Raw genomic sequence first — 24900 nt, forward strand, 5'->3', positions numbered from 1 at the left:
TGAGCCTGCCTCCATAGGCCCCATGACCCCCTTGGCAAAACAACAGGTTCATTCAGCAGCACAGCACCACTGCTGACCTCATTGTCACTTTGTGAAGGGAAAATCCAGAGTTGCATTCTGTAAAATGGCAAATGGTCAACCAGCTGCGAGCAGAACGCATCTCTGTCTCTAACCTAACACAGGCCTACAGATAAGCGCTGAAGAGCCCAGTGCCACACTCTCCTCTGGACAACAGAACATACAAGGAAAACATGGTAAGACTCCAGGCATATATCTCTGTCTCTCTCCTTACCCCTATTTACTTTCAACATCACCTTGATACCTTTCTGTTGCTCTCACCTCCCCTGACGCCCTCTGTCTTTAGGCTATTGACTCACTCAACATCACTGACAACAAATGTTGTTTTCATAATGCCTGTCTACTTACTGTACATGTACTAGCTGTTGTGCATGTTGTTTAACAACAACTATAAGGATTTAATTGAATTGTTACCTAATTTTTAAGAATCTAATGTCAATCATCATAATATATTTCAAGTACATGTACATTGTATACTTCTTACTAATGTAATGTATTATCTGCTAGCAGATAACTTAAAGGGAAATATATGCATTCAGTGCATGCTTTGGGTTAACATACTGCTGTTGATTCTATGGGTTTATTACAATGTTTAAGCATCATGTTGAAGCAGATGGCTTTTAGAGGGGATTTGTAAATATATAATGCCATCCTATTTTCCCACAATATCTCACTGCATAAGCTATAAATACCCTGTAGTATTTAACTCTGATTAACATTTAAAAAAAAGTGTATGTCTCACAATAGAAAACAAATGAAAGTAGTCTGATTCACCTGCATGTGAAATACCTACTGCATAGGTCTGGTTCTGTGTAGAGTAAATCCATATGTCTGCAGCACAAGTATGACGTGTTGGCTGGGATTCTCACGTTTGGCTATGAATGATACATTGTGCTTCAGTTCACACACCTGGACACCTGTGGCATTATCTACGCACCTTTACACACCTGCCATTCAAATTCCATACACCTGGACAATTCCTCCTGAGATCTCTGGGTTTCACAGTCATCCTAATTAAATATGTTTGATTAAAGGGATGAATAAGGCTTCTGTGTGTGTAGAAGGGGAGGGGGTCATCCAGGAAGAATAGGTTATGTTCATATCCAGTGTCCCAGAAGACTGATATAAATAGTGTGTGTGTGTTATATTCATTGCATATGTTGCAGAATCTTGATGGAGATATATTATCTGTGATTGAGAATCCTGTGGCTGTCAGTCATCCTTTTCACCCAGAGAAGACAGGAGTGGGAGGGCCCCAAGGAGCTCAGAGTCAGAGCTGCCATGCCTGGCTGAGAGGAATCCATTCTACAAACCACGGTAAGGCAATGCCTGGGTGGTGCACTGTTTAATAGGGCTGGAACCACAGGCTATGATTAGTAGACGACATTATCCAATTAGTGCACAAACAAGGCATGTTACATAAAGTCTTATCTAATTAGAGTATATAGCAGCATTAAGCTTTAGTACTTTAGTGTCTCATTGTCTTAAGTTAAAGCCAAGTCCAGCTAGCCTCAGTGCTTTAGCTATCCTTTTCACAAACTGTAGTACATTATACAGCTATCCCTCACAGCTGCCATGCAGACTTTATATGAGTCGGTTGATTATGACATTGCCTGTGAAATGTTCAGCATTCATCTTTGTCACCTGTTCCCTGCATGTGGTATGCTTTGTTCACATCCTTAGTTGTGTGCACATTGTAGACTGTAATGGCTGTTACATGCTGTGCCGCTATCTCTTCCACTCTATGTCAGTGTGGCAGACAGCTAACATGCCTTTTAGCAGTATCCCCAAGCAGTTTATCTCTTATCAGTGTCTAATTCAGCTGTGCTCCAGTGTCAGCCCATAGACTGGTGAGAGTACTGGTTGCTGTGTGTGCAGTAGGACTTCTGGGAGGCTTAGCAGTTGGAGTGTGGTTCCTAGGTGAGACATCCTGCAAGTGTCAAATCATGGAGTATTAAGAGAATGATGACATGTTCAATGTTCTAGTGTTTGTGAGGCACAGATTCCTTGCTGTGGTGGATAACAAACAGAAATAACCCTACATGTCAGAATATAGAACACTGTATTTGAATGTTTTACAATGAGTCTGTCATAGCTGATTAACTATGCATGATAATCATGTCTCACACAATGACAGAGCTAGATTAAGAACATCTGTTTTACATCCACTACAACTATAATTCACTCTGCATGTTGTTGTTTTCCCTCCCACAGTCAGGTTGTTGTTGAGGCCTACCTCTTCCCAGAGTCCAGCAGGGCTAGGGGACACCAAGGACACGTCCTTCTGTAATGTGACCGAGGACATCTCTGTGGCTGACCCCAGGAAAGGTCTGTGCCTCTCAGCCCGTCACTCACCACAGAGACTGTCATCTTGTCTGTGTGATTGGCTACATCCCAAATAGCACCTTATTCCCCATAGGCGCCAGTCAAAAGTAGTGCACTATATAGGGTATACAGTGCTTTCAGAAAGTATTCACACCCCTTGACTTTTTCCACATGTTGTGTTACAGCCTGAATTTAAAATGTATTACATTTAGATTTTTTGTCACTGTCCTATAGTGACAAAGTGGAATTATGTTTTTAGAAATGTTTACAAATTAATTACAAATGAGAGCTGAAATGTTTTGAGTCAATACGTATTCAACCCCTTTGTTATGGCAAGCATAAATACGTTCAGGAGTAAAAATGTGCTTAACAAGTCACATAATAAGTTGCATGGACTCAGTCCGTGTGCAATAATAGTGTTTAACATGATTTTTGAATGACTACCTTATCTTTGTACCCCACACATAATACAATTGTCTGTAAGGTCCCCCAGTCAAGCAGGGAATTTCAAGCACAGATTCAACCACAAAGACCAGGGAGGTTTTCCAGTGCCTCACAAAGAAGGCCACCCATTGGTAGATGGGTAAAAATAAAAAAGCAGACATTGAATATCCCTTTGAGCATGTTCAAGTTATTAATTAGGCTTTGGATGTGTCAAAGCAATTAACTTATTGTCCTGAATACAGAGTGTTATGTTTGGGGCAATCCAATACCACACATTACTGAGTGCCACTATCTATATTTTCAAGCATAGTAGTGGCTACATCATGTTATGGGTATCATTGTAATCGTTAAGGACTGGGGAGTTTTTCAGGATAAAAAATAAACCTAGATTAAAACCTGGTTCAAAATTCTTTCCACCAGACACTGGGAGATGAATTCACCTTTCATCAGGACAATAACCTAAAATACAAGGCCACATCTACACTGGAGTTGCTTACCAAGAAGACAGTGAATGTTCCTGAGTGGCTGAGTAACAGTTTTGACTTAAATCTACTTGAAAATCTATGGCAAGACCTGAAAATGGTTGTCTAGCAATGATCAACAACCAATTTGACAGAGCTTGAAGAATTTTGAAAAGAATAATGTGGAAATATTGCACAATCCAGGTGTGGAAAGCTCTTAGAGACTTGCCCAGAAAGACTCACTGCTGTAATCGCTGCCAAAGGTGCTTCTAGAAAGTATTGACTCAGGGGTGTGAATACTTATGAAAATTAGATATTTCTGTATTTCATTTTCAATAAATTTGCTAACATTTCAAAAAACATGTTTCACTTTGTTCTTATGGGGTATTGTGTTTATATGGGTGAGAAAAACTATTATTTAATTGATTTTGAATTCAGGCTGTAACACAACAAAATGTGGAACAAGTCAAGGGACACACTTGTTTTGTCAGGCAGAAAGACCTTCCTAGTAGTTTGATAAACCAAATGTGTTTATATTACAACTATAATTGTCTTTATAATAGTACATATCTTTATTAATACATTCCTTAACAACTTCTACATGATCACAGTCAGTGGAGAGGAGTGGAGACTTCAGTGGAGAGGATTGGAGACTGTCTATCAACACATCAAAACATGAAATAATGATCTGTTTATATTGACTACATTAGTTATTGGATATAAGCTGCTTAACATTTCCCTCTCAAACAAGACAGCAGTTCATTACTGTTGATCTAGTTGGTCTCTGGAGGGATTATTTTCAATCAATGAGGTTCAGTGTTTTACAGAATCAGCCCAGAGAACTCTCTCCTGGAGATCCAGCTAGAGAAGGTGCCCACCTGGCTGCCTGTGTGCTATGAGAGATGGAACTCTTCCCTGGGGACCCTGGTCTGCCGCCAGCTGGGATATCTAAGGCTAGTCAACTGAGACCATTTTCTTACCATAAAGCCCACAGCAGCTTGGCAACATAAAAGGCTATTCACCTAACCATAAGGCTGATTGCTCCCAGTTAATGTTAGATTATTTAATACCTCGTTTATAGGCTTGCCCGATGCCCCATGGATCAGACATTACTTTTTAAAACACACACTCTCCCATCTCGCCTGCTTTTATAGAAGATATAACTATGATTCATTTTGTTTCCAGACTGACCAAGCAAAAAGGGGTGAACTTAACGGACATCGGACCTAACTACACCGATGGCTTTATACAGATCACATCTGAACACAAGACCAGCCTGGAAAATATATGGCAGTTAAGGTATGGCAGCTGTCTGAGGATATAATACATAACCTAATGATTCAGAAGAAAATAGATGTGCTATAACATAGTAATCAAGCTTTTTTAATGGATGGATTTGTTTTTATTTAGGGGGAGTTGCGTCACAGGGAAGGTTATAGCTTTGAAATGTTTTGGTAAGTTTCTGCAGGGTACTAACAACACTAACATAATAGTGGATTACATTGTAATGATACAGAGATACAGTGTATGCATCTCACACACAGGTAAGACCCAATGGCCTTCATACGACCTCTCAGTCATGACTTCATAGTTCTACATATTGGTGGTATACACTAGGTATACAAACCATTAGGAACACCTTCTCTTTCCATGACATAGACTGACCAGGGGAATCCAGGTGAAAGCTATTATCCCTTATTGATGTCACTTGTTAAATCTACTTCAATCAGTGTAGATGAAAAGGAGGAGAAAGGTTAAATTATAATAATAATAATTAATAATAATACTTTTTTGAGACAATTGAGACATGGATTGTTTATGTGTGCCATTCAGAGTCTGAATGTGAAAAACAAATGATTTAAGTGCCTTTGAACTGGGTATGGTAGTAAGTGCCAGGCGAACCGGTTTGAGTGTGTCAAGAACTGAAACACTGTTGGGTTTTTCACGCTCAACAGTTTCCCGTGTGTATGAAGAATGGTCCACCACCCAAAGGACATCCAGCCAACGTGACACAACTGTGGGAAGCATTGGAGTCAACATGGTCCAGCATTCCTTTATAACGCTTTCGACACCTTGTAGAGTCCATGCCCCGATATTGAGGCTGTTCTGAGGGCAAAGGAGGGTGCAACTCAATATTAGGAAAGTGTTCCTAATGTTTTTTACAGTGGGGTGATGAGTTACCTCCATACAATGTATGTAAAGTGATCTGGGTAAAAATGCTTTCATATTTGTTTCCTTTGCCTGTGTAGAGTGTGGGACGCGGGCTAAGCTGCCCAGGATAATCGGGGGAGTGGAGGCTACCTTGGGAAGGTGGCCCTGGCAAGTCAGTCTCTACTACAGCAACCAACACACCTGTGGAGGCACCATCATCACCAGCCAATGGGTGGTCACCGCAGCCCACTGTGTGCACAAGTAAGACCCCTCGGGGTAAAAGGTTAGAGGTCAGAGGTCACTGACTCATGACAGTGTAGTGATGACTAGGGACAGCAATAGCGTTCACTTTCTTTTGCACAAAGTAATTAATACTTTATACAATTGAGAATTGGAGAGCCATCTAGCTGACGTACATTTCTTCATCTCTTTTATAACATTCCAGTTATAGGCTGCCACAGGTGTCCAGTTGGGTGGTCTACGCTGGTATTGTCACACGCAGTTCAGCTAAAATGGCTCAGTACACTGGATATGCAGTGGAAAAGATTATCTACAACAAGAAATACAACCCCAGGAGCCACGACAATGACATTGCTCTGATGAAACTGCTGACCCCACTGAATTTCTCAGGTGACAGGGAACTTGATTACTTCACTTTTGAATGCACCACATAGTCCCTTGGCTGACTGGAACACTCAACTCTATGATTACAGCAATCAGCTCCAAACCATGTTCCAATATTACTGAAATTAACTTCAACATGACCTACACTCTTTTCTAATATTCCAAATATTATTTGTTATTACATTTTTTAGATACCATCAGGCCTATCTGTCTGCCACAGTACGAGCATGATCTACCAGGAGGAACACAGTGCTGGATCTCTGGCTGGGGCTACACTCAACCAGATGAGGGTACGACTATGTTAAATCAAGAATATAATTAAAATAGGAAAATGTAATGTATCGATATCGATGGTTAAATGTTTTCTCATAGCCCAAAGTCATTTAAATCATAAAAATGAGAGGTATATTTACATTAGTTTGACTTTCTTTGACAGTTCTCATCCCTGCCACGCTAAAAGAAGCTCCAGTTCCACTGATAAGCACCAAGAAATGCTGAAAATCTAGTTGGCAGAAGAGAAGAAGGGACAAAGAAGGGACAAAGTGGGACAAAATAAGGACAGAAGAAAAGGGAAAGGGGACATTAAGGTGAAGCAGTCCTCTAAAGACACAAAAGACAATAATACAAGAAACAACACTTCTATTGCCTCTCCCTCTACGATACGCACTTCCGGTTTGGTTTGGAGCGAGTAGTTGCATTCCGCTTTGCTCCACAGGTAGTATTACAGGTAGTATTACATTTCATTTCATTACAGTACAACAGTTTGATTTGTTTGATCTTAGCTGGCTACATAGCCGTCTTTGTATCCAAGATAATTGTGTAGTCTAGAGTAATTGTCGAGGTTACCTAGCCAGTTAGAGGTTACCTAGCCAGCTACACTTTCAAACAAAGTCAACAACGCAGCCACTGCTAGCTAGCCTATTTCACCAGCCAGCAGTACTATATCATTTTAGTCAATAAGATTTTTTTGCAACGTAAGCTTAACTTTCTGAACATTCGAGACGTGTAGTCCACTTGTCATTCCAATCTCCTTTGCATTAGCGTAGCCTCTTCTGTAGCCTGTCAACTATGTGTCTGTCTATCCCTGTTCTCTCCTCTCTGCACAGACCATACAAACGCTTCACACCGCGTGGCCGCTGCTACTCTAACCTGGTGGTCCCAGCGCGCACGACCCACGTGGAGTTCCAGGTCTCAGGCAGCCTCTGGAACTGCCGATCTGCGGCCAACAAGGCAGAGTTCATCTCAGCCTATGCTTCCCTCCAGTCCCTCGACTTCTTGGCACTGACGGAAACATGGATTACCACTGATAACACTGCTACTCCTACTGCTCTCTCCTCGTCTGCCCACGTGTTCTCGCACACCCCGAGAGCTTCTGGTCAGCGGGGTGGTGGCACTGGGATCCTCATCTCTCCCAAGTGGACATTCTCTCTTTCTCCCCTGACCCATCTGTCTATCGCCTCCTTTGAATTCCATGCTGTCACAGTTACCAGTCCTTTCAAGCTTAACATCCTTATCATTTATCGCCCTCCAGGTTCCCTTGGAGAGTTCATCAATGAGCTTGACGCCCTGATAAGTTCCTTTCCTGAGGATGGCTCACCTCTCACAGTTCTGGGTGACTTTAACCTCCCCACGTCTACCTTTGACTCATTCCTCTCTGCCTCCTTCTTTCCACTCCTCTCCTCTTTTGACCTCACCCTCTCACCTTCCCCCCCTACTCACAAGGCAGGCAATACGCTTGACCTCATCTTCACTAGATGCTGTTCTTCCACTAATCTCATTGCAAATCCCCTCCAAGTCTCCGACCACTACCTTGTATCCTTTTCCCTCTCGCTCTCATCCAACACTTCCCACACTGCCCCTACTCGGATGGTATCGCGCCGTCCCAACCTTCGCTCTCTCTCCCCCGCTACTCTCTCCTCTTCCATCCTATCATCTCTTCCCTCTGCTCAAACCTTCTCCAACCTATCTCCTGATTCTGCCTCCTCAACCCTCCTCTCCTCCCTTTCTGCATCCTTTGACTCTCTATGTCCCCTATCCTCCAGGCCGGCTCGGTCCTCCCCTCCTGCTCCGTGGCTCGACGACTCATTGCGAGCTCACAGAACAGGGCTCCGGGCAGCCGAGCGGAAATGGAGGAAAACTCGCCTCCCTGCGGACCTGGCATCCTTTCACTCCCTCCTCTCTACATTCTCCTCTTCTGTCTCTGCTGCTAAAGCCAATTTCTACCACTCTAAATTCCAAGCATCTGCCTCTAACCCTAGGAAGCTCTTTGCCACCTTCTCCTCCCTCCTGAATCCTCCTCCCCCTCCTCCCCCCTCCTCCCTCTCTGCTGATGACTTCGTCAACCATTTTGAAAAGAAGGTCGACGACATCCGATCCTCGTTTGCTAAGTCAAACGACACCGCTGGTTCTGCTCACACTGCCCTACCCTGTGCTTTGACCTCTTTCTCCCCTCTCTCTCCAGATGAAATCTCGCGTCTTGTGACGGCCGGCCGCCCAACAACCTGCCCGCTTGACCCTATCCCCTCCTCTCTTCTCCAGACCATTTCCGGAGACCTTCTCCCTTACCTCACCTCGCTCATCAACTCATCCTTGACCGCTGGCTACGTCCCTTCCGTCTTCAAGAGAGCGAGAGTTGCACCCCTTCTGAAAAAACCTACACTCGATCCCTCCGATGTCAACAACTACAGACCAGTATCCCTTCTTTCTTTTCTCTCCAAAACTCTTGAACGTGCCGTCCTTGGCCAGCTCTCCTGCTATCTCTCTCAGAATGACCTTCTTGATCCAAATCAGTCAGGTTTCAAGACTAGTCATTCAACTGAGACTGCTCTTCTCTGTGTCACGGAGGCGCTCCGCACTGCTAAAGCTAACTCTCTCTCCTCTGCTCTCATCCTTCTAGACCTATCGGCTGCCTTTGATACTGTGAACCATCAGATCCTCCTCTCCACCCTCTCCGAGCTGGGCATCTCCGGCGCGGCCCACGCTTGGATTGCGTCCTACCTGACAGGTCGCTCCTACCAGGTGGCGTGGCGAGAATCTGTCTCCGCACCACGTGCTCTCACCACTGGTGTCCCCCAGGGCTCTGTTCTAGGCCCTCTCCTATTCTCGCTATACACCAAGTCACTTGGCTCTGTCATATCCTCACATGGTCTCTCCTATCATTGCTATGCAGACGACACACAATTAATCTTCTCCTTTCCCCCCTCTGATAACCAGGTGGTGAATCGCATCTCTGCATGTCTGGCAGACATATCAGTGTGGATGACGGATCACCACCTCAAGCTGAACCTCGGCAAGACGGAGCTGCTCTTCCTCCCGGGGAAGGACTGCCCGTTCCATGATCTCACCATCACGGTTGACAACTCCATTGTGTCCTCCTCCCAGAGTGCTAAGAACCTTGGCGTGATCCTGGACAACACCCTGTCGTTCTCAACTAACATCAAGGCGGTGACCCGTTCCTGTAGGTTCATGCTCTACAACATTCGCAGAGTACGACCCTGCCTCACGCAGGAAGCGGCGCAGGTCCTAATCCAGGCACTTGTCATCTCCCGTCTGGATTACTGCAACTCGCTGTTGGCTGGGCTCCCTGCCTGTGCCATTAAACCCCTACAACTCATCCAGAACGCCGCAGCCCGTCTGGTGTTCAACTTTCCCAAGTTCTCTCACGTCACCCCGCTCCTCCGCTCTCTCCACTGGCTTCCAGTTGAAGCTCGCATCCGCTACAAGACCATGGTGCTTGCCTACGGAGCTGTGAGGGGAACGGCACCTCCGTACCTTCAGGCTCTGATCAGGCCCTACACCCAAACAAGGGCACTGCGTTCATCCACCTCTGGCCTGCTCGCCTCCCTACCTCTGAGGAAGTACAGTTCCCGCTCAGCCCAGTCAAAACTGTTCGCTGCTCTGGCACCCCAATGGTGGAACAAACTCCCTCACGACGCCAGGTCAGCGGAGTCAATCACCACCTTCCGGAGACACCTGAAACCCCACCTCTTTAAGGAATACCTAGGATAGGATAAAGTAATCCTTCTAACCCCCCCCCCCCTTAAAAGAGTTAGATGCACTATTGTAAAGTGGTTGTTCCACTGGATATCATAAGGTGAATGCACCAATTTGTAAGTCGCTCTGGATAAGAGCGTCTGCTAAATGACTTAAATGTAAATGTTAAATGTAAATGCAACAGTTCCTGCATGTACAATGGAGAGGTCACCCCACGCATGCTCTGTGCTGGATACACCGAGGGCAAAGTGGACGCATGTCAGGTTAGTTCATAAAAAGATACCAGTGTTCTTCCTCCTGTGGTTTGTTTTATGAAGAGATGTACCAAAGGTCAGAGAGTTGTTGTCTTACAAAAGTAGAATTGGTTCTTTATAATGAGAATATTTTCCCTCAGGTGTCTCCCTTTACTGTTCTAAATGATCAAAGACAAAGCTCATTAGGCATGTGCCTGAGAGAGCATACTAGCTTTATTCAAGGTCTTACCAATCAAATTCAGTGGCGCTCAGGATTCAGTATTTCACAATATCCCAACCCATAATCACTAAATCACTGTGACTTAACAATATCTCAACCCGTAACAATCAGTGTGGTAGTCTGGTAACCAGTATGATTGACAGCAACGTATATCTGCCCCTGTTCTCTGCCCAGGGGGACAGTGGGGGTCCGCTAGTCTGTCAAATTGACAACGTGTGGAGACTGGTGGGCGTGGTGAGCTGGGGTACAGGCTGCGCTGAGCCCAACCACCCCGGAGTCTACACCAAGGTGGCCGAGTTTCTCGGCTGGATCTACGACATGATTGAGGTAAACTTACACTAACTCCTCCGTTGCATAGGCCTATGTATTGATTTTTTTACATATCAAGACCACATCTGCTTTGCAGTTCTGTTTCTCCTCTTGAAATTGCATAATACTGTATGTTACATTTGTTTTTCCATCCCTAGAGCTACTGAGGAGGAAGAGGAATAAGACAATGGATGATCAGGGAGACTCCAGAACAGGCCTAGAGCAAACTGAAACATATGATGCTCCTGACATTCTTCCTCTTGTACTGTAAATGTAATTTTACCTCCTTATAACGGCCATGTTTATTGCAGGAATGCATACATTATTTAACAGTAGGAAATATTCTATACTATACATGTTTGTCATACATTGTATTTTTAGCACCTGAATGAGAACATATTTATACCATATATTTGTCTTGTATTGAAAATAAATTATGCTTCATATCTAAACATGTCCATTGTCTACTCTGGTGTGATGAAAGAGCTTTATGTACCAGAGCCATCATTTCAGGATGCAGACGGTGTCCACCGTTTAGTGCAAAGTAGTAGTATCTCACGTCTGTCTGTAGAGGGCGTGCATGCACCACTCTCATCTCGTTTCCATAGTAACAGAGATCACTCGCTACAAAGTTGATTTTAATCAACATTTAGCTGTAAAGTTAGCACAGGGGTCGCAAGAACTTGAAGCAAGCAAGTTTACTGTGAGTATTTCCATGTGCTTTGTGTTAGAAGGATAACTAACGTTACTGTTCACCATTTGATTCACAGTATTCGTACCAAATAGTTTGATTTTATTCAAAGGCATTGCTGTCTGGTGTATTGCAACAGGTGGTAGACCTAGCGCTAGCTATTTAGCTACTGTAGCTAGCTAGCTAACGTTAACGTTATTTAACCTGGCCATGAATTCTCTCCATGCTTGTTCATCTATAGCTAACTTTCATTGCCATACCATAATCAAATGCAAAACTCCAATGAGCTGTGTGTATACTAAACTAAATCACTCAATATCTTTTCAGAAATATGTCTTCTTCCCTGGGGTGTACAAAGGAAGTTTTGCAGCAGGTCAACCAGTTCTGGTCCATGTTAGACGACCTGTCTCAGAATGACCCTCAAAGCTACCAGATGTTTATCGAGAAACAGATGAAACAGGGAACTGATTATAATGCACCACCTCAGCCTGACTCCTGCCTACTCACCGAAATGCTGGTACCATAAAGTACCTGCATTTTCTATGAACAGCTACACCCACACTGTAGAGTTTATCGATTCAAAACATACAAACTTACAACACTGGCCTACATAAAAAGGACATAGCGAAGTGTGTTGATAAGAGAATACTGGTTCATTTGTTTGCAGTGCACGTTTGACTGTGCACTGCTGGCTAATAATATGGAGGTGTGAACTATAAAAGGCTGAACAGTTGCTTTATTGTTTGTGTCAGGAGCCAAAGAAAGGGTTGCTGTACATCAATGTGTGTGGCTGGAAGCGCGTCCCTACCCCTGCTGATGAGAACAAGCCCGTGCCCGTGTGTGGAGGGAGACTGGAAACAGACACTGGTGAAGGAGGAGGTACCAAGAGTCACTGTTGTCCTGCAGAACACAAACCTGTATTACCTGCATTGTAACCTGTATTACAAGAGGTGCTGGCAAAAAAGTGAACATTCCTCAAATTACTTTCTACTACAGCTGACTTTCTTATAACTTGTTTTATGGTTTTGATACTAATGTTATGTAACACTGTTTGAACTTTAAAGGTGTTTCATTGCCGTTTCTCAGTACTACAACTTGTGTTTCATGTACTCAGACGATTACAGTGTGATGGATGTGGCGTTCAGCCCTGCGGTGCTGCAGCAGGCTCAGAAGGACAAGAGGGAGGACCAGGTTCACCTGTTAGCTCTGAGCTTCACCCAGCAGCAGCATGGCCTGCGTCTGATCCAGCAGTACAACGTCAGCAGCAGTAAGCTGAAGGGCAGCCTAGAGGACATGCAGCGCCGCCTGGGTTCTCTAAAACAGTCCAGCCCTGCCACCAACACAGGTAAAGCCTCTACGTAATTATTCAAGGGGTTTTATTTTTTATTAAGGTGACACCACCAAGATAAAGGCGAGATTATTGAATTAAAATATATTGAGCAATACCTACTAACTAACTACGTTTTTTAAGGTATACTGTAGGTGAAGATACATTTTTTGACATTCATTTGACTTCAATTTCCCAGCCTCCCAGACCCCAGCTTCCCTGCTTCAGCAGATCTCTCTGCGTGAAGGGCAGACTGAGGACAGTACACCTGTGCAGCTCATCACATCTGTCCAGCGAACTCCTGGGCCAGGGGACCAAAGCAACAAGACCAAGAACCTGATCCAGGTGATCTCTAGCTCAGTGACAGCCCAGCCTCAGCGGCCACAGCACCAGCTCACTGTCAACTCTGACCCCAGGGACCTCTCTCGGAGCCTGGAGCTGACTGTGGAGCTACCAAAGGTTCAGTCCATCACAGAGTGCCACCTCAGCATTTCCCAGGTCAGGGACCACTCTGCTTCCCCTTCCCTTGTGCTATGCATAAGACCCTGTGATGGATTAACAAAAATTCTGTCCCTTTTGCTTAAACTCTTCTTATGTTGACATAATAGCCTATGTTACATTATAAGTTATCCTTTCTGTGGTCTTGTGGGTCTAATAGTCTGTGTGTGTATTTCTCTGTAGGATGATGTACTACTAGAAGTGGAGGATATGTACCATCTACACCTGGAGCTGCCTGAGACTGTGAATGAGGAGTCGGCCTCTGCCACATTCAACAAGAAGAAACGGTTATTAACTTTGCAAGTGTCTATACTCTAGTGCTGGTACTGCCGACACTAAAAAGACGCACATTCATTAATAGACAAAACAATTCAAATAAACACTGTCTTTTCTGACAAGACACAGTTACACCCAGTAGGTGATTTGTCTTTCTGAAGAGATTGGGACTTTGGAAATTAGAGAAGGCAGTAATGTAATTTCTGCTATGCATCCTATAAGCTGTGCGTCTGAACCTTTGTAGTAGTAAACAGTACCTTAGTAAAGACATTCACAACAACATTAATGACTCGAGTGGAATTATACTCCTCCATGATCATGAGTTACATTAACTGCATGTCTGGGAAATAATTCACAAATAGTCCATATTCATGCAATAATCCATGTTTATTAAAACTTCAAAATTGTATTGTGAAGAACTTTATTCATATTTGGCAACAACTTGTACTTCAAACAGTTACTGTAAGTCAAATGTCCATAGGACAGAGCCATTTTTGAAAGTATGGTTTTATCTCGAAACAGTAATAAATAGATTGGTCCCAATTGTTTTAATAACTACCTCTGCAGGGCTGCTGAGAATACTGAGAGTGTGTTATGACATCAAATTCCAGTGGTCACAGTTTGAGGCTAGTGGTTCCCTCTGGTTGGTTCCCAGTTCTACCGTCTCTCTCCATGGTCCTCCTCCACCCAGGCCACTATCTTCCCCTCCCAGCCAGGCACCAGGGCTCCGTCCTGGAAGACCTGAGAACACCAACCAGAACCAGACAGGCATACTCTTTTAATATAAACTACACTACATGACCAACAGTACAGTGCATTCAGAAAGTATTCAGACCCCTTGACTTTTTCCATATTTTGTTACATTACAGCCTTGTTCTAAAATTGATTTAAAGAAAAAAGTTTCCTCATCAATCTACACACAATACCCCATAATGACAAAGCAGAAACAGGTTTTTAGACATTTTTGCAAATGCTTTAAAAATAGAAAAGTGAAATATCACATCGACATAAGTATTTAGACCCTTTACTCAGTACTTTGTTGACGCACCTTTGGCAGCGATTACAGCCTCGTGTCTTCTTGTGTATGACGCTACAAGCTTGGCACACCTGTATTTTGGGAGTTAGTCCCATTCTTCTCTGCAGATCCTCTCAAGCTCTGTAAGGTTGGATTGGGAGCGTTGCTGCCCAGCTATAGTCAGGTCCATAAGTGTTTGGACAGTGAAACTATTTGCATAATTTTTGCTCTCACCACAATAGATTTGAAAGGAAACATTCAAGATGTGCTTTAAGTGTAGACGTTAATCTTTAATGTAAGGGTTTTGTCAAAATTATTGTATGAACCATGTAGGAATTACTACCATTTTGGCCATGGAACAGCCAATGTCCAGGTACTTTTGATCCCTTAAAAGGGGGGGACCACACATAAAAAGTGCTGTAATTTCTACACCGTTCACCCGATTTGGATGTAAATACCCTCAAATTAATGCTGAAAGCCTGCATTTACAGCTCATTATTTAATGTCAACTCCAATGCTGTGGTAGACAGCTAAAATAATAATAATGGTCAATGTCCAAATATTTGTCCAAATATTTATGGACCTGACTGTATTTTCAGGTCTCGCCAGAGATGTTTGAACGGGTTCAAGTTTGGGCTCTGGCTGGGCCACTCAAGGACATTCAAAGACTTGTCCCGAAGCCACTCCTGCGTTGTCTTGGCTGTGTGCATAGGGTTGTTGTCCTGTTGGAAGGTGAACCTTCGCCCCGCTCTGGAGCAGGTTTTCATCAAGGATCTCTCTGTACTTTGCTCCGTTCATCTTTCCCTCGATCCTGACAAGTATCCCAGTCCCTGCCGCTGAAAAAAGCCTGATTGGTGGAGTGCTGCAGAGATGGTTGTCCTTCTGGAAGGTTCTCCCATCTCCACAGAGGAACTCTGGAGCTCTGTCAGAGTGACCATCGGATTCTTGGTCACCTCCCTGGCCAAGGCCCTTCTCCCCCGATTGTTCAGTTTGGCCGGGCGGCCAGCTCTAGGAGATTGGTGGTTCCAAACTTCTTCCATTTAAGATTGATGGGGGCCACTGTGTTCTTCGGGACCTTCAATGCGGCAGAAATGTTTTGCTACCCTTGCCCAGATCTGTGCCTCAACACAATCCTGTCTCTGAGCTCTACGGACAATTCCTTCGACCTCATGGCTTGGTTTTTGCTCTGACATGCACTGTCAAATGTGGGACCTTATATAGACAGCTGTGTCTATTTAATTTACCACAGGTCGATTCCAATCAAGTTGTAGAAACATCTCAAGGATGATCAATGGAAATAGGATGCACCTGAGCTCAATTTCGAGTCTCATAGCAAAGGGACTGAATACTTATGTAAATAAGGTATTTTTTCCTCTTTTTTTAAATAAATTTGCAAAAAATTCTTAAAACCTGTTTTCACTTTGTCGTTAGGGGTATTGTGTGTACAGTCGTGGCCAAAAGTTTTGAGAATGACACATATATTAGTTTTCACAAAGTCTGTTGCCTCAGTTTGTATGATGGCAATTTGCATATACTGTACTCCAGAATGTTATGAAGAGTGATCAGATGAATTGCAATTAATTGCAAAGTCCCTCTTTGCCATGCAAATGAACTGAATCCCCCAAAAACATTTCCACTGCATTTCAGCCCTGCCACAAAAGGACCAGCTGACATCATGTCAGTGATTCTCTCGTTAACACAGGTGTGACTGTTGACGAGGACAAGGCTGGAGATCACTCTGTCATGCTTATTGACTTCGAATAACAGACTGGAAGCTTCAAAAGGAGGGTGGTGCTTGGAATGATTGTTCTTCCTCTGTCAACCATGGTTACTTGCAAGGAAACACGTGCCGTCATCATTGCTTTGCACAAAAAGGGCTTCACAGGCTGCCTATATTGCTGCCAGTAAGATTGCACCTAAATCAACCATTTATCGGATCATCAAGAACTTCAAGGAGAGCGGCTCAATTGTTGTGAAGAAGGCTTCAGGGTGCCCAAGAAAGTCCAGCAAGCGCCAGGACCGTCTCCTAAAGTTGATTCAGCTGCGGGATCGGGGCACCACCAGTACAGAGCTTGCTCAGGAATGGCAGCAGGCAGGTGTGAGTGCATCTGCACGCACAGTGAGGCGAAGACTTGTGGAGGATGGCCTGGTGTCAAGAAGGGCAGCAAAGAAGCCACTTCACTCCAGGAAAAACATCAGGGACAGACTGATATTCTGCAAAAGGTACAGGGATTGGACTGCTGAGGACTGGGGTAAAGTAATTTTCTCTGATGAATCCCCTTTCCGATTGTTTGGGGCATCCGGAAAAAAGCTTGTCCGGAGAAGACAAGGTGAGCGCTACCATCAGTCCTGTGTCATGCCAACAGTAAAGCATCCTGAGACCATTCATGTGTGGGGTTGCTTCTCAGCCAAGGGAGTGGGCTCACTCACAATTTTGCCTAAGAACACAGCCATGAATTAAGAATGGTACCACATCCTCCAACAGCGACTTCTCCCAACCATCCAGGAACAGTTTGGTGACGAACAATGCCTTTTCCAGCACGATGGAGCACCTTGCCATAAGGCAAAAGTGATAACTAAGTGGCTCGGGGAACAAAACATCGATATTTTGGGTCCATGGCCAGGAAACTCCCAAGACCTTAATCCCATTGAGAACTTGTGATCAATCCTCAAGAGGCGGGTAGACAAACAAAACCCCACAAATTCTGACAAACTCCAAGCATTGATTATGCAAGAATCAGTTGCAAGAATCAGCTGCCATCAGTCAGGATGTGGCCCAGAAATTAATTGACAGCATGCCAGGGCGGATTGCAGAGGTCTTGAAAAAGAAGGGTCAACACTGCAAATATTGACTCTTTGCATCAACTTCATGTAATTGTCAATAAAAGCCTTTGGCACTTATGAAATGCCTGTAATTATACTTCAGTATTCCGTAGTAACATTTTACAAAAATATCTAAAGACACTGAAGCAGCAAACTTTGTGAAAATTCATATTTGTGTCATTCTCAAAGCTTTTGGCCACGACTGTAGATTGATGAGGAACATTTTTAATTTAATCAATTTTAAAATAAGGCTGTAAGGTAACAAAATGTTGAAAAAGTCAAACGGTTTGTATACTTTCCCGAATGCACTGTATGTGAACACCTGCTCGTTGAACATCTCATTCCAAAATCATGGGCATTAATATGGAGTTGATCCCCTTTGCTGCTATAACAGCCTCCACTCTTCTGGGAAAGCTTTCCACTAGATGTTGGAACATTACTGCGCGTACTTGCTTCCATTCAGCCACAAGAACATTAGTGAGGTCGGGTACTGATGCTGGGCAATTAGGCCTGGCTCACAGTTGGCATTCCAATTCATCACAAAGATGGGGTTGAAGTCAGGGTTCTGTACAGGCCAGTCAAGTTCTTCCACACCGATCTCGACAAATTATTTCTGTATGGCCCTTGCTTTGTGCACAGGGGCATTGTCATGCTGAAACAGGAAAGGGCCTTCCCCAAACTGTTGCCACAAAGTTGGAAGCACAGAATCGTCTAGAATGTCATTGTATGTCATTGTATGCAGTAGCGTTAAGATTTCCCTTCACTCAAACTAAGAGGACTAGCCTGAACCATGAAAAACAGCCCCAGAGCATTATTCCTCCTCCACCAAACTTTACAGTTGGCACTATGCATTCGGACAGGTAGTGTTCTCTTGGCATTCCCCAAACCCAGATTTTTCTGTGGCTGAAATAGCCAAATCAACTCATTTGAAGCGGTGTCCACATACTTTTGTATATGTAGTGTATGACATATACAGGGACAGTCTCTAAACACATATCAACCTTAATAGAGAATCCACATCTTTATGATCTTAACATAGTTACTGGGTTTTGGAACTATTGCCAATTCCAAGTGTTTTCTCTTTTCATTTTGGTCATTCAGGCATTTCCCCCTAAGTGGTAACATTTGACACTATCTAAATGTAAACCCAAAGTTGTAATCCAAAACATGCCTACCTCCTCCTTCACAGTCCCAAACTCTGGGTCGAGGGCTTTGAAGTGGTACCTGAAGCTACCCTGGCGGTCCACCGCTGCCTTGAAGTCTCTCAGAGTCACCTCCCCCAGCCTAACAGCACAGCACAGTCTCAGTGTCAGATGGCATCATGGTACACTGATCTGTGCAGAGACACAGACATGCACATTCCCTCACAACGCTACAGCACATAGACACACAATACACACACCAATGACACACATGCATGCATTCAATACCCAATGCAGCCATCAAGGCAAAGGGTGGCTACTTTTAAGAATCTAAAATCTACAATATATTTTGATTTGTGTAACACTTTTTTGGTTACTACATAATTCCATATGTGTTATTTCATAGTTTTGATGACTTCACTATTATTCTACAATGTAGGAAATTGTAAAAATAATGAAAAACCCTTGAATGAGTAGGTGTGTCCAAACTTTTGACTGGCACTGTACATTGCATCCACAACTTACAGGCAGCATGCAACACAAAGGTATGTAATGTATGTATGTATGCAATGGACATCATCAAGACCCAAAGAGGGATTCTGTATTTGTACCTTTTGGAGATGTTGACCAGGAAAGGAGTGAGTGAACGATCAGTGAAGTAGAGGACTTTAGTGGAGACTGTGGAGTCCAGGCCAGGACTACTGTGGGAGTGAGCTATTTCTGAAAACAAATAAAAACATATAGGTTCGCTTACTGGCTACAGCTTAAAGACAGATTGATTTTAGAAAGTCAGATGCATTTCCATGGTACAAAAACATTCCAACATTACATACTATAGATACAGACACATGACCTAAATACAGACATGAAAATGTGTCTATGGCTAGATCATTACCCAGCTTTTGAACTTTTTAAATGAAGTTATGGTTTTGATTTGATTTATTAGGATCCCCATTAGCCAATGGCAATGGTGACAGCTAGTCTTATTATGGTCTGACACATAACGATATTACAGACAAAAGACTTTACAATATACATACATTTAAAATCAACATCTAGCAGGTACACATACAGGTCAGTGCATTCACACAACAAGTAGTTCACATGGGGGAGAGGTGTTGTGCCGTTTATTTGTTTTTTGAAACCAGAATTTCCAACACATTAAGGTTTCTTATAAAAACAAGAAGTCAGTCTTTCCTCAACTCTTAGCCAAGAGAGACTGGTATGCATAGTTTTAATATTTGCCCTCTGATTACATTGAAGAGCAAGACGTGGCGCTCTGTTCTGGGCCAGCTACAGCTTAACTAGGTCTTTCTTCGCAGCACTTGACCATGTGACTGGACAAAAATCAAGATAAGATCAAACTAGAGCCTGCAGGATTTGCTTTGTGGAGTGTCAAAAAAGCAGGCCTCTCCCCATCTTTACAACATTGAATATATATGTTTTTACCATGACATTTTAAAATCTGAGGTAACACCAAGTAATTTAGTGTCGTCAATTATGGTTGCCATGGCTTTGAGTTGATGTGGTAGTTTGTTGCACTCAACAATGCCGGAATATAAAAAAAAAGTGTTCTTACCAGATAGACTCTTACATTTAAAACAAGCAATATCAGAGTCTCTGGCTCTGGTGTTGTATTGGTGGACATCTTATATATGTAAAATAATTTGATAGGTACCTGGGTGCTGAGTCTGTAATACTTATGTGGACCAGACCAAGTTGGATTAAAATGACACTTTTCTCTACAGATAACCAGGCTAGCTGATTAAAACGCTTGATAGCTCCTAACATATGTTCAATGTAATTGAATTACACAATTAGATAAAGTTGCGTGAAAGAGAATTATCAAGGTTGTTGAGAACGGCGTACAGTGGCTTGCGAAAGTATTCACCTCCTTGGCATTTTTCCTATTTTGTTGCCTTACAACCTGGAATTAAAATAGATTTTTGTTTTTTTATCATTTGATTTACACAACATGCCTACCACTATGAAGATGCAAAATGTTTTTTTATTGTGAAACAAACAAGAAATAAGACAAAAAACAGAAAACTTGAGTGTGCATAACTATTCACTCCCCCAAAGTTTATACTTTGTAGAGCCACCTTTTGCAGCAATTACAGCTGCATGTTTCTTGGGGTATGTATCTATAAGCTTGACACATCTAGCCACTGGGATTTTTGCCTGTTCTTTAAGGCAAAATTGCTCCAGCTCCTTCAAGTTGGATGGGTTCCGCTGGTGTGCAGCAATCTTTAAGTCATACCACAGATTCTCAATTGGATTGAGGTCTGGGCTTTGACTAGGCAATTCCAAGACATTTAAATGTTTCCCCTTAAACCACTCGAGTGTTGCTTTAGCAGCATGCTTAGGGTCATTGTCCTGCTGGAAGGTTTGAAGACTGAAACAGGTTTCCCTAAAGAATTTCCCTTTATTTAGCGCCAGCCATCATTCCTTCAATTCTGACCAGTTTCCCAGTCCCTGCTGATGAAAAACATCCCCACAGCATTCTGCTGCCACCACACTGCGTCACTGTGGGGATAGTGTTCTTGGGGTGATGAGAGGTGTTGGGTTTGCGCCAGACATAGCGTTTTCCTTGATGGACAAAAAGCTTAATTTTAATCTCATCTGACCAGAGTACCCTATTCCATATGTTTGGGGAGTCTCCCACATGCCTTTTGGCGAACACCAAACATGGTTGCTTATTTTTTTCTGGACGCTCTTCCGTAAAGCCCAGCTCTGTGGAGTGTACGGCTTAAAGTGGCCCTATGGACAGATACTCCAATCTCCGCTGTGGAGCTTTGCAGCTCCTGTTGCATCTCTGATTAATTCCCTCTTTGCCTGGTCTGTGAGTTTTGGTGGGCGGCCCTCTATTGGCAGGTTTGTTGTGTTGCCTTATTCTTTCCATGTGTTAATAATGGATTTAAATGGTGCTCCGTGGGATGTTCAAAGGTTTGGATATTTTTTTACAACTCAACCCTGATCTGTACTTCTCCACAACTTTGTCCCTGACCTGTTTGGAGAGCTCCTTGGTCTTCATAGTGCCGCTTGCTTGGTGGTGTCCCTTGCTTAATGGTGTTGCAGACTCTGGGGCCTTTCAGAACAGGTGTAGAGTTGAAGTCGGAAGTTTACATACACTTAGGTTTTTCAACCACTCCACACATTTCTTGTTAACAAACTATCGTTTTGGCAAGTCGGTTAGGACATCTACTTTGTGCATGACATGAGTCATTTTTCCAACAATTGTTTACAGACATATTATTTCACATATAATTCACTGTATCACAATTCCAGTGGGTCAGAAGTTTACATACACTAAGTTGACTGTGCCTTTAAACAGCTTGGAAAATTCCAGAAGATTATGTCATGGTTTAGAAGCTTCAGATCACAGTGGTCTGGTCACCATCTTATCTGATTCTACTGAAGTGATTATCCCTAAATACTCCACTGCAACTCATTTCAAATAATCTTGGAATAAGAACTGCAAGCAAAGACATATGAAGTACATGCCAACCAATGTTCTGTATAAATCACTCTTATCGTGGCACCGCCCTTCCCTTGCCCTGGGTGCAATTTGTTATAGCTACATGTGGTAATTTCTGTGGATTTCCCTTAGAAGATGTAACCTGCTGATCTGTTGAGACAACTGAAACAACAACATACAGTAGAGATACCAAAATTAGCCACTGAGATTAGCAAGAGATGAGCTTCACTTCAGCATATCTGGTCTTTGCATGTCTTTTGTAATCCCTTTATACAGCTGAAGTCGGAAGTTTACATACACTTAGGTTGGAGTCATTACAACTCATTTTTCAAACAATCCACACATTTCTTGTTAACAAACTATAGATTTGGAAAGTCGGTTAGGACATCTACTTTGTGTATGACCCAAGTAATTTTTCCAACAATTGTTGACAGAGAGATTATTTCACTTATAATTCACTGTATCACAATTCCAGTGTGTCAGAAGTTTACACACACTAAGTTGACTGTGCCTTTAAACAGCTTGGAAAATTCCAGAAAATGATTTCATGGCTTTAGAAGCTTCTGATAGGCTAATTGACATAATTTGAGTCAATTGGAGGTGTACCTGTGGATGTATTTCAAGGCCTACCTTCAAACTTAGTGCCTCTTTGCTTGACATCATGGGAAAATCAAAAGAAATCAGCCAAGACCTCAGAAAAAAATTGTAGACCTCCACCAGCCTGGTTCATCCTTGGGAGCAATTTCCAAATGCCTGAAGGTACCATGTTCATCTGTACAAACAATAGTACGCAAGTATAAACACCATGGGTCCACGCAGCCGCCATACCGCTCAGGAAGGAGACGCATTCTGTCTCCTAGAGATGAGCGTACTTTGATGCAAAAATTGCAAATCAATCCCAGAACAACAGCAAAGGACCTTGTGAAGATGCTGGAGGAAACAGGTACAAAAGTATCTATATCCACAGTAAAATGAGTTCTATATCGACGTAACCTGAAATGCCGGTTTGCAACTGCAACTACGGTTTGCAACTGCACATTGAGATAAAGATCATGCTTTTTGGAGAAATGTCCTCTGGTCTGACGAAACAAAAATAGAACTGTTTAGCCATAATGACCATTGTTATGTTTGGAGGAAAAAGGTGAATGCTTGCAAGCCGAAGAACACCATCCCAACCGTGAAGTACAGGGGTGGCAGCATCATGTTGTGGGGGTGCTTTGCTGCAGTAGGGGCTGGTGCACTTCACAAAATAGATGGCATCATGAGTCAGGAAAAGTATGTGGATATATTGAAGCAACATCACAAGACATCAGTCAGGAAGTTAAAGCTATGTGTCATCCAAATGGACAATGACCCCAAGCATACTTCCAAAGTTGTGGCAAAATGGCTTAAGGACAACAAAGTCAAGGTATTGGAGTGGCCATCACAAAGCCCTGACCTCAATCCTATAGAAAATTTGTGGGCAGAACTGAAAAAGCATGTGTGATCAAGGAGGCCTACAAACCTGACTCATTTACACCAGCTCTGTCAGGAGGAATTAGCCTTATTGTGGGAAGTTTGGAAGGCTACCCGAAACGTTTGAACCAAGTTAAAACTTCTTGACGCACGGATCCCTTTAGCGGGATCATTTTTATCAACAACCGCTGAATTGCAGAGCCCCAAAATAAATACAAATTGCTAAAAATATTTATATTCATGAAATCACAAGTGCAATATAGCAAAACACAGCTTAGCTTGATGTTAATCCACCTGTCGTGTCAGATTTTGAAAATATGCTTTACAGCGAAAGCAATCCAAGCATTTGTGTGAGTTTATCGATCACTAGACAAAACATTACAAACACCTAGCTGCAATGTAGATTGGTCACGAAAGTCAGAAAAGCAATAAAATTAATCGCCTACCTTTGATGATCTTCGGATGTTTGCACTCACGAGACTCCCAGTTACACAATATATGTTCCTTTTGTTCGATAAAGATTTTATATTAAAAAAACTCAATTTGTTTGGCGCGTTATGTTCAGTATTCCACAGCCTTAGGCAGGTCATCAAGGGTTGACAAATTCCAAATAGTATCCGTAAAGTTCGTAGAAACATGTCAAACGTTTTTAATAATCAATCCTCAGGTTGTTTTTAACATAAATAATCGATATCATTTCAACCGGACGGTAAACTATTCAATAACAGAGATAAAGAAAATGTTGAGCTACAACTTTCGCGCGCATGAACTAATGGAAGGACATTCAGCTATCCACTGACGCGATTTGAGACTGTTCACACCCTGAGGAAGCCATAGGAAAAGGAATCTGGTTGATATCCCTTTAAATGGACGAAAGGCAGGCAATGGAACAGTGATTTTTCAAAATAAGAGGCACTCCAGGGTTGGATTTCCTCAGGTTTTCGCCTGCAAAATCAGTTCTGTTATACTCACAGACAATATTTTGACCGTTTTGGAAACTTTAGATTGTTTTCTATCCTACTCTGTCAATTATATGCATATTCTAGCATCCGGACCTGAGAAATAGGCAGCTTACATTGGGAACGTTATTTTTCCAAACATAAAAATTCTGCCCCCTAGCTTCAAGAGGTTTTAAACGATTTAAAGGCAATGCTACCAAATAATTAATATTTGGTGTATGTTTGGTGTATGAGTGTATGTAAACTTCTGACCCACTGGGAATGTGATGAAAGAAATAAAAGCTGAAATAAATAATTCTCTCTCCTATTATTCTGACATTTCACATTCTTAAAATAAAGTGGTGATCCTAACTGACCTAAGACAGGGAATTTATACT

General features: G+C 42.8%; 3 protein-coding genes across 17 annotated transcripts in view; 2 read left to right on the top strand and 1 right to left on the bottom strand.

Moving 5' to 3' along the window:
- Positions 1 to 92: 92 nt before the first annotated feature.
- On the top strand, positions 93 to 11324 carry LOC139548749 (transmembrane protease serine 5-like). Its single transcript, XM_071358537.1, has 14 exons — positions 93 to 254; positions 1245 to 1395; positions 1912 to 1998; positions 2293 to 2406; positions 4126 to 4261; positions 4494 to 4607; positions 4719 to 4762; positions 5558 to 5720; positions 5905 to 6089; positions 6275 to 6373; positions 6520 to 6572; positions 10250 to 10339; positions 10725 to 10877; positions 11018 to 11324. The coding sequence occupies exons 1-14, from the start codon at positions 252 to 254 to the stop codon at positions 11024 to 11026; spliced, it is 1401 nt and encodes a 466-aa protein (XP_071214638.1). The 5' UTR covers positions 93 to 251; the 3' UTR covers positions 11027 to 11324.
- A 155-nt stretch (positions 11325 to 11479) lies between these two features.
- Positions 11480 to 14058, top strand: pih1d2 (PIH1 domain containing 2). The gene is made up of 6 exons (XM_071358552.1): positions 11480 to 11562; positions 11878 to 12067; positions 12303 to 12429; positions 12665 to 12895; positions 13077 to 13375; positions 13559 to 14058. The coding sequence occupies exons 2-6, from the start codon at positions 11882 to 11884 to the stop codon at positions 13691 to 13693; spliced, it is 978 nt and encodes a 325-aa protein (XP_071214653.1). The 5' UTR covers positions 11480 to 11562; positions 11878 to 11881; the 3' UTR covers positions 13694 to 14058.
- Positions 14020 to 24900, bottom strand: part of LOC139548750 (dixin-A-like) — a 28803-nt gene continuing 17922 nt past the window's right edge. For 13 of the 15 annotated variants that reach the window (XM_071358541.1, XM_071358543.1, XM_071358542.1 and 10 more), the window contains 3 exons: positions 19243 to 19351; positions 18665 to 18773; positions 14020 to 14392 (listed from right to left, as the gene is read on the bottom strand). In XM_071358541.1, the coding sequence (XP_071214642.1) occupies positions 14309 to 14392; positions 18665 to 18773; positions 19243 to 19351 (302 nt within the window). In that variant the 3' untranslated portion in view covers positions 14020 to 14308. Of the gene's footprint in view, positions 14393 to 18664; positions 18824 to 19242; positions 19352 to 24900 lie in introns of all 15 variants that reach the window. The other 2 variants (XR_011669774.1, XR_011669775.1) reach the window with 1 other exon arrangement.

The sequence above is a fragment of the Salvelinus alpinus genome, chromosome 22 (assembly GCF_045679555.1).
Source record: "Salvelinus alpinus chromosome 22, SLU_Salpinus.1, whole genome shotgun sequence".
NCBI classification, from domain to species: Eukaryota; Metazoa; Chordata; class Actinopteri; order Salmoniformes; family Salmonidae; genus Salvelinus; species Salvelinus alpinus.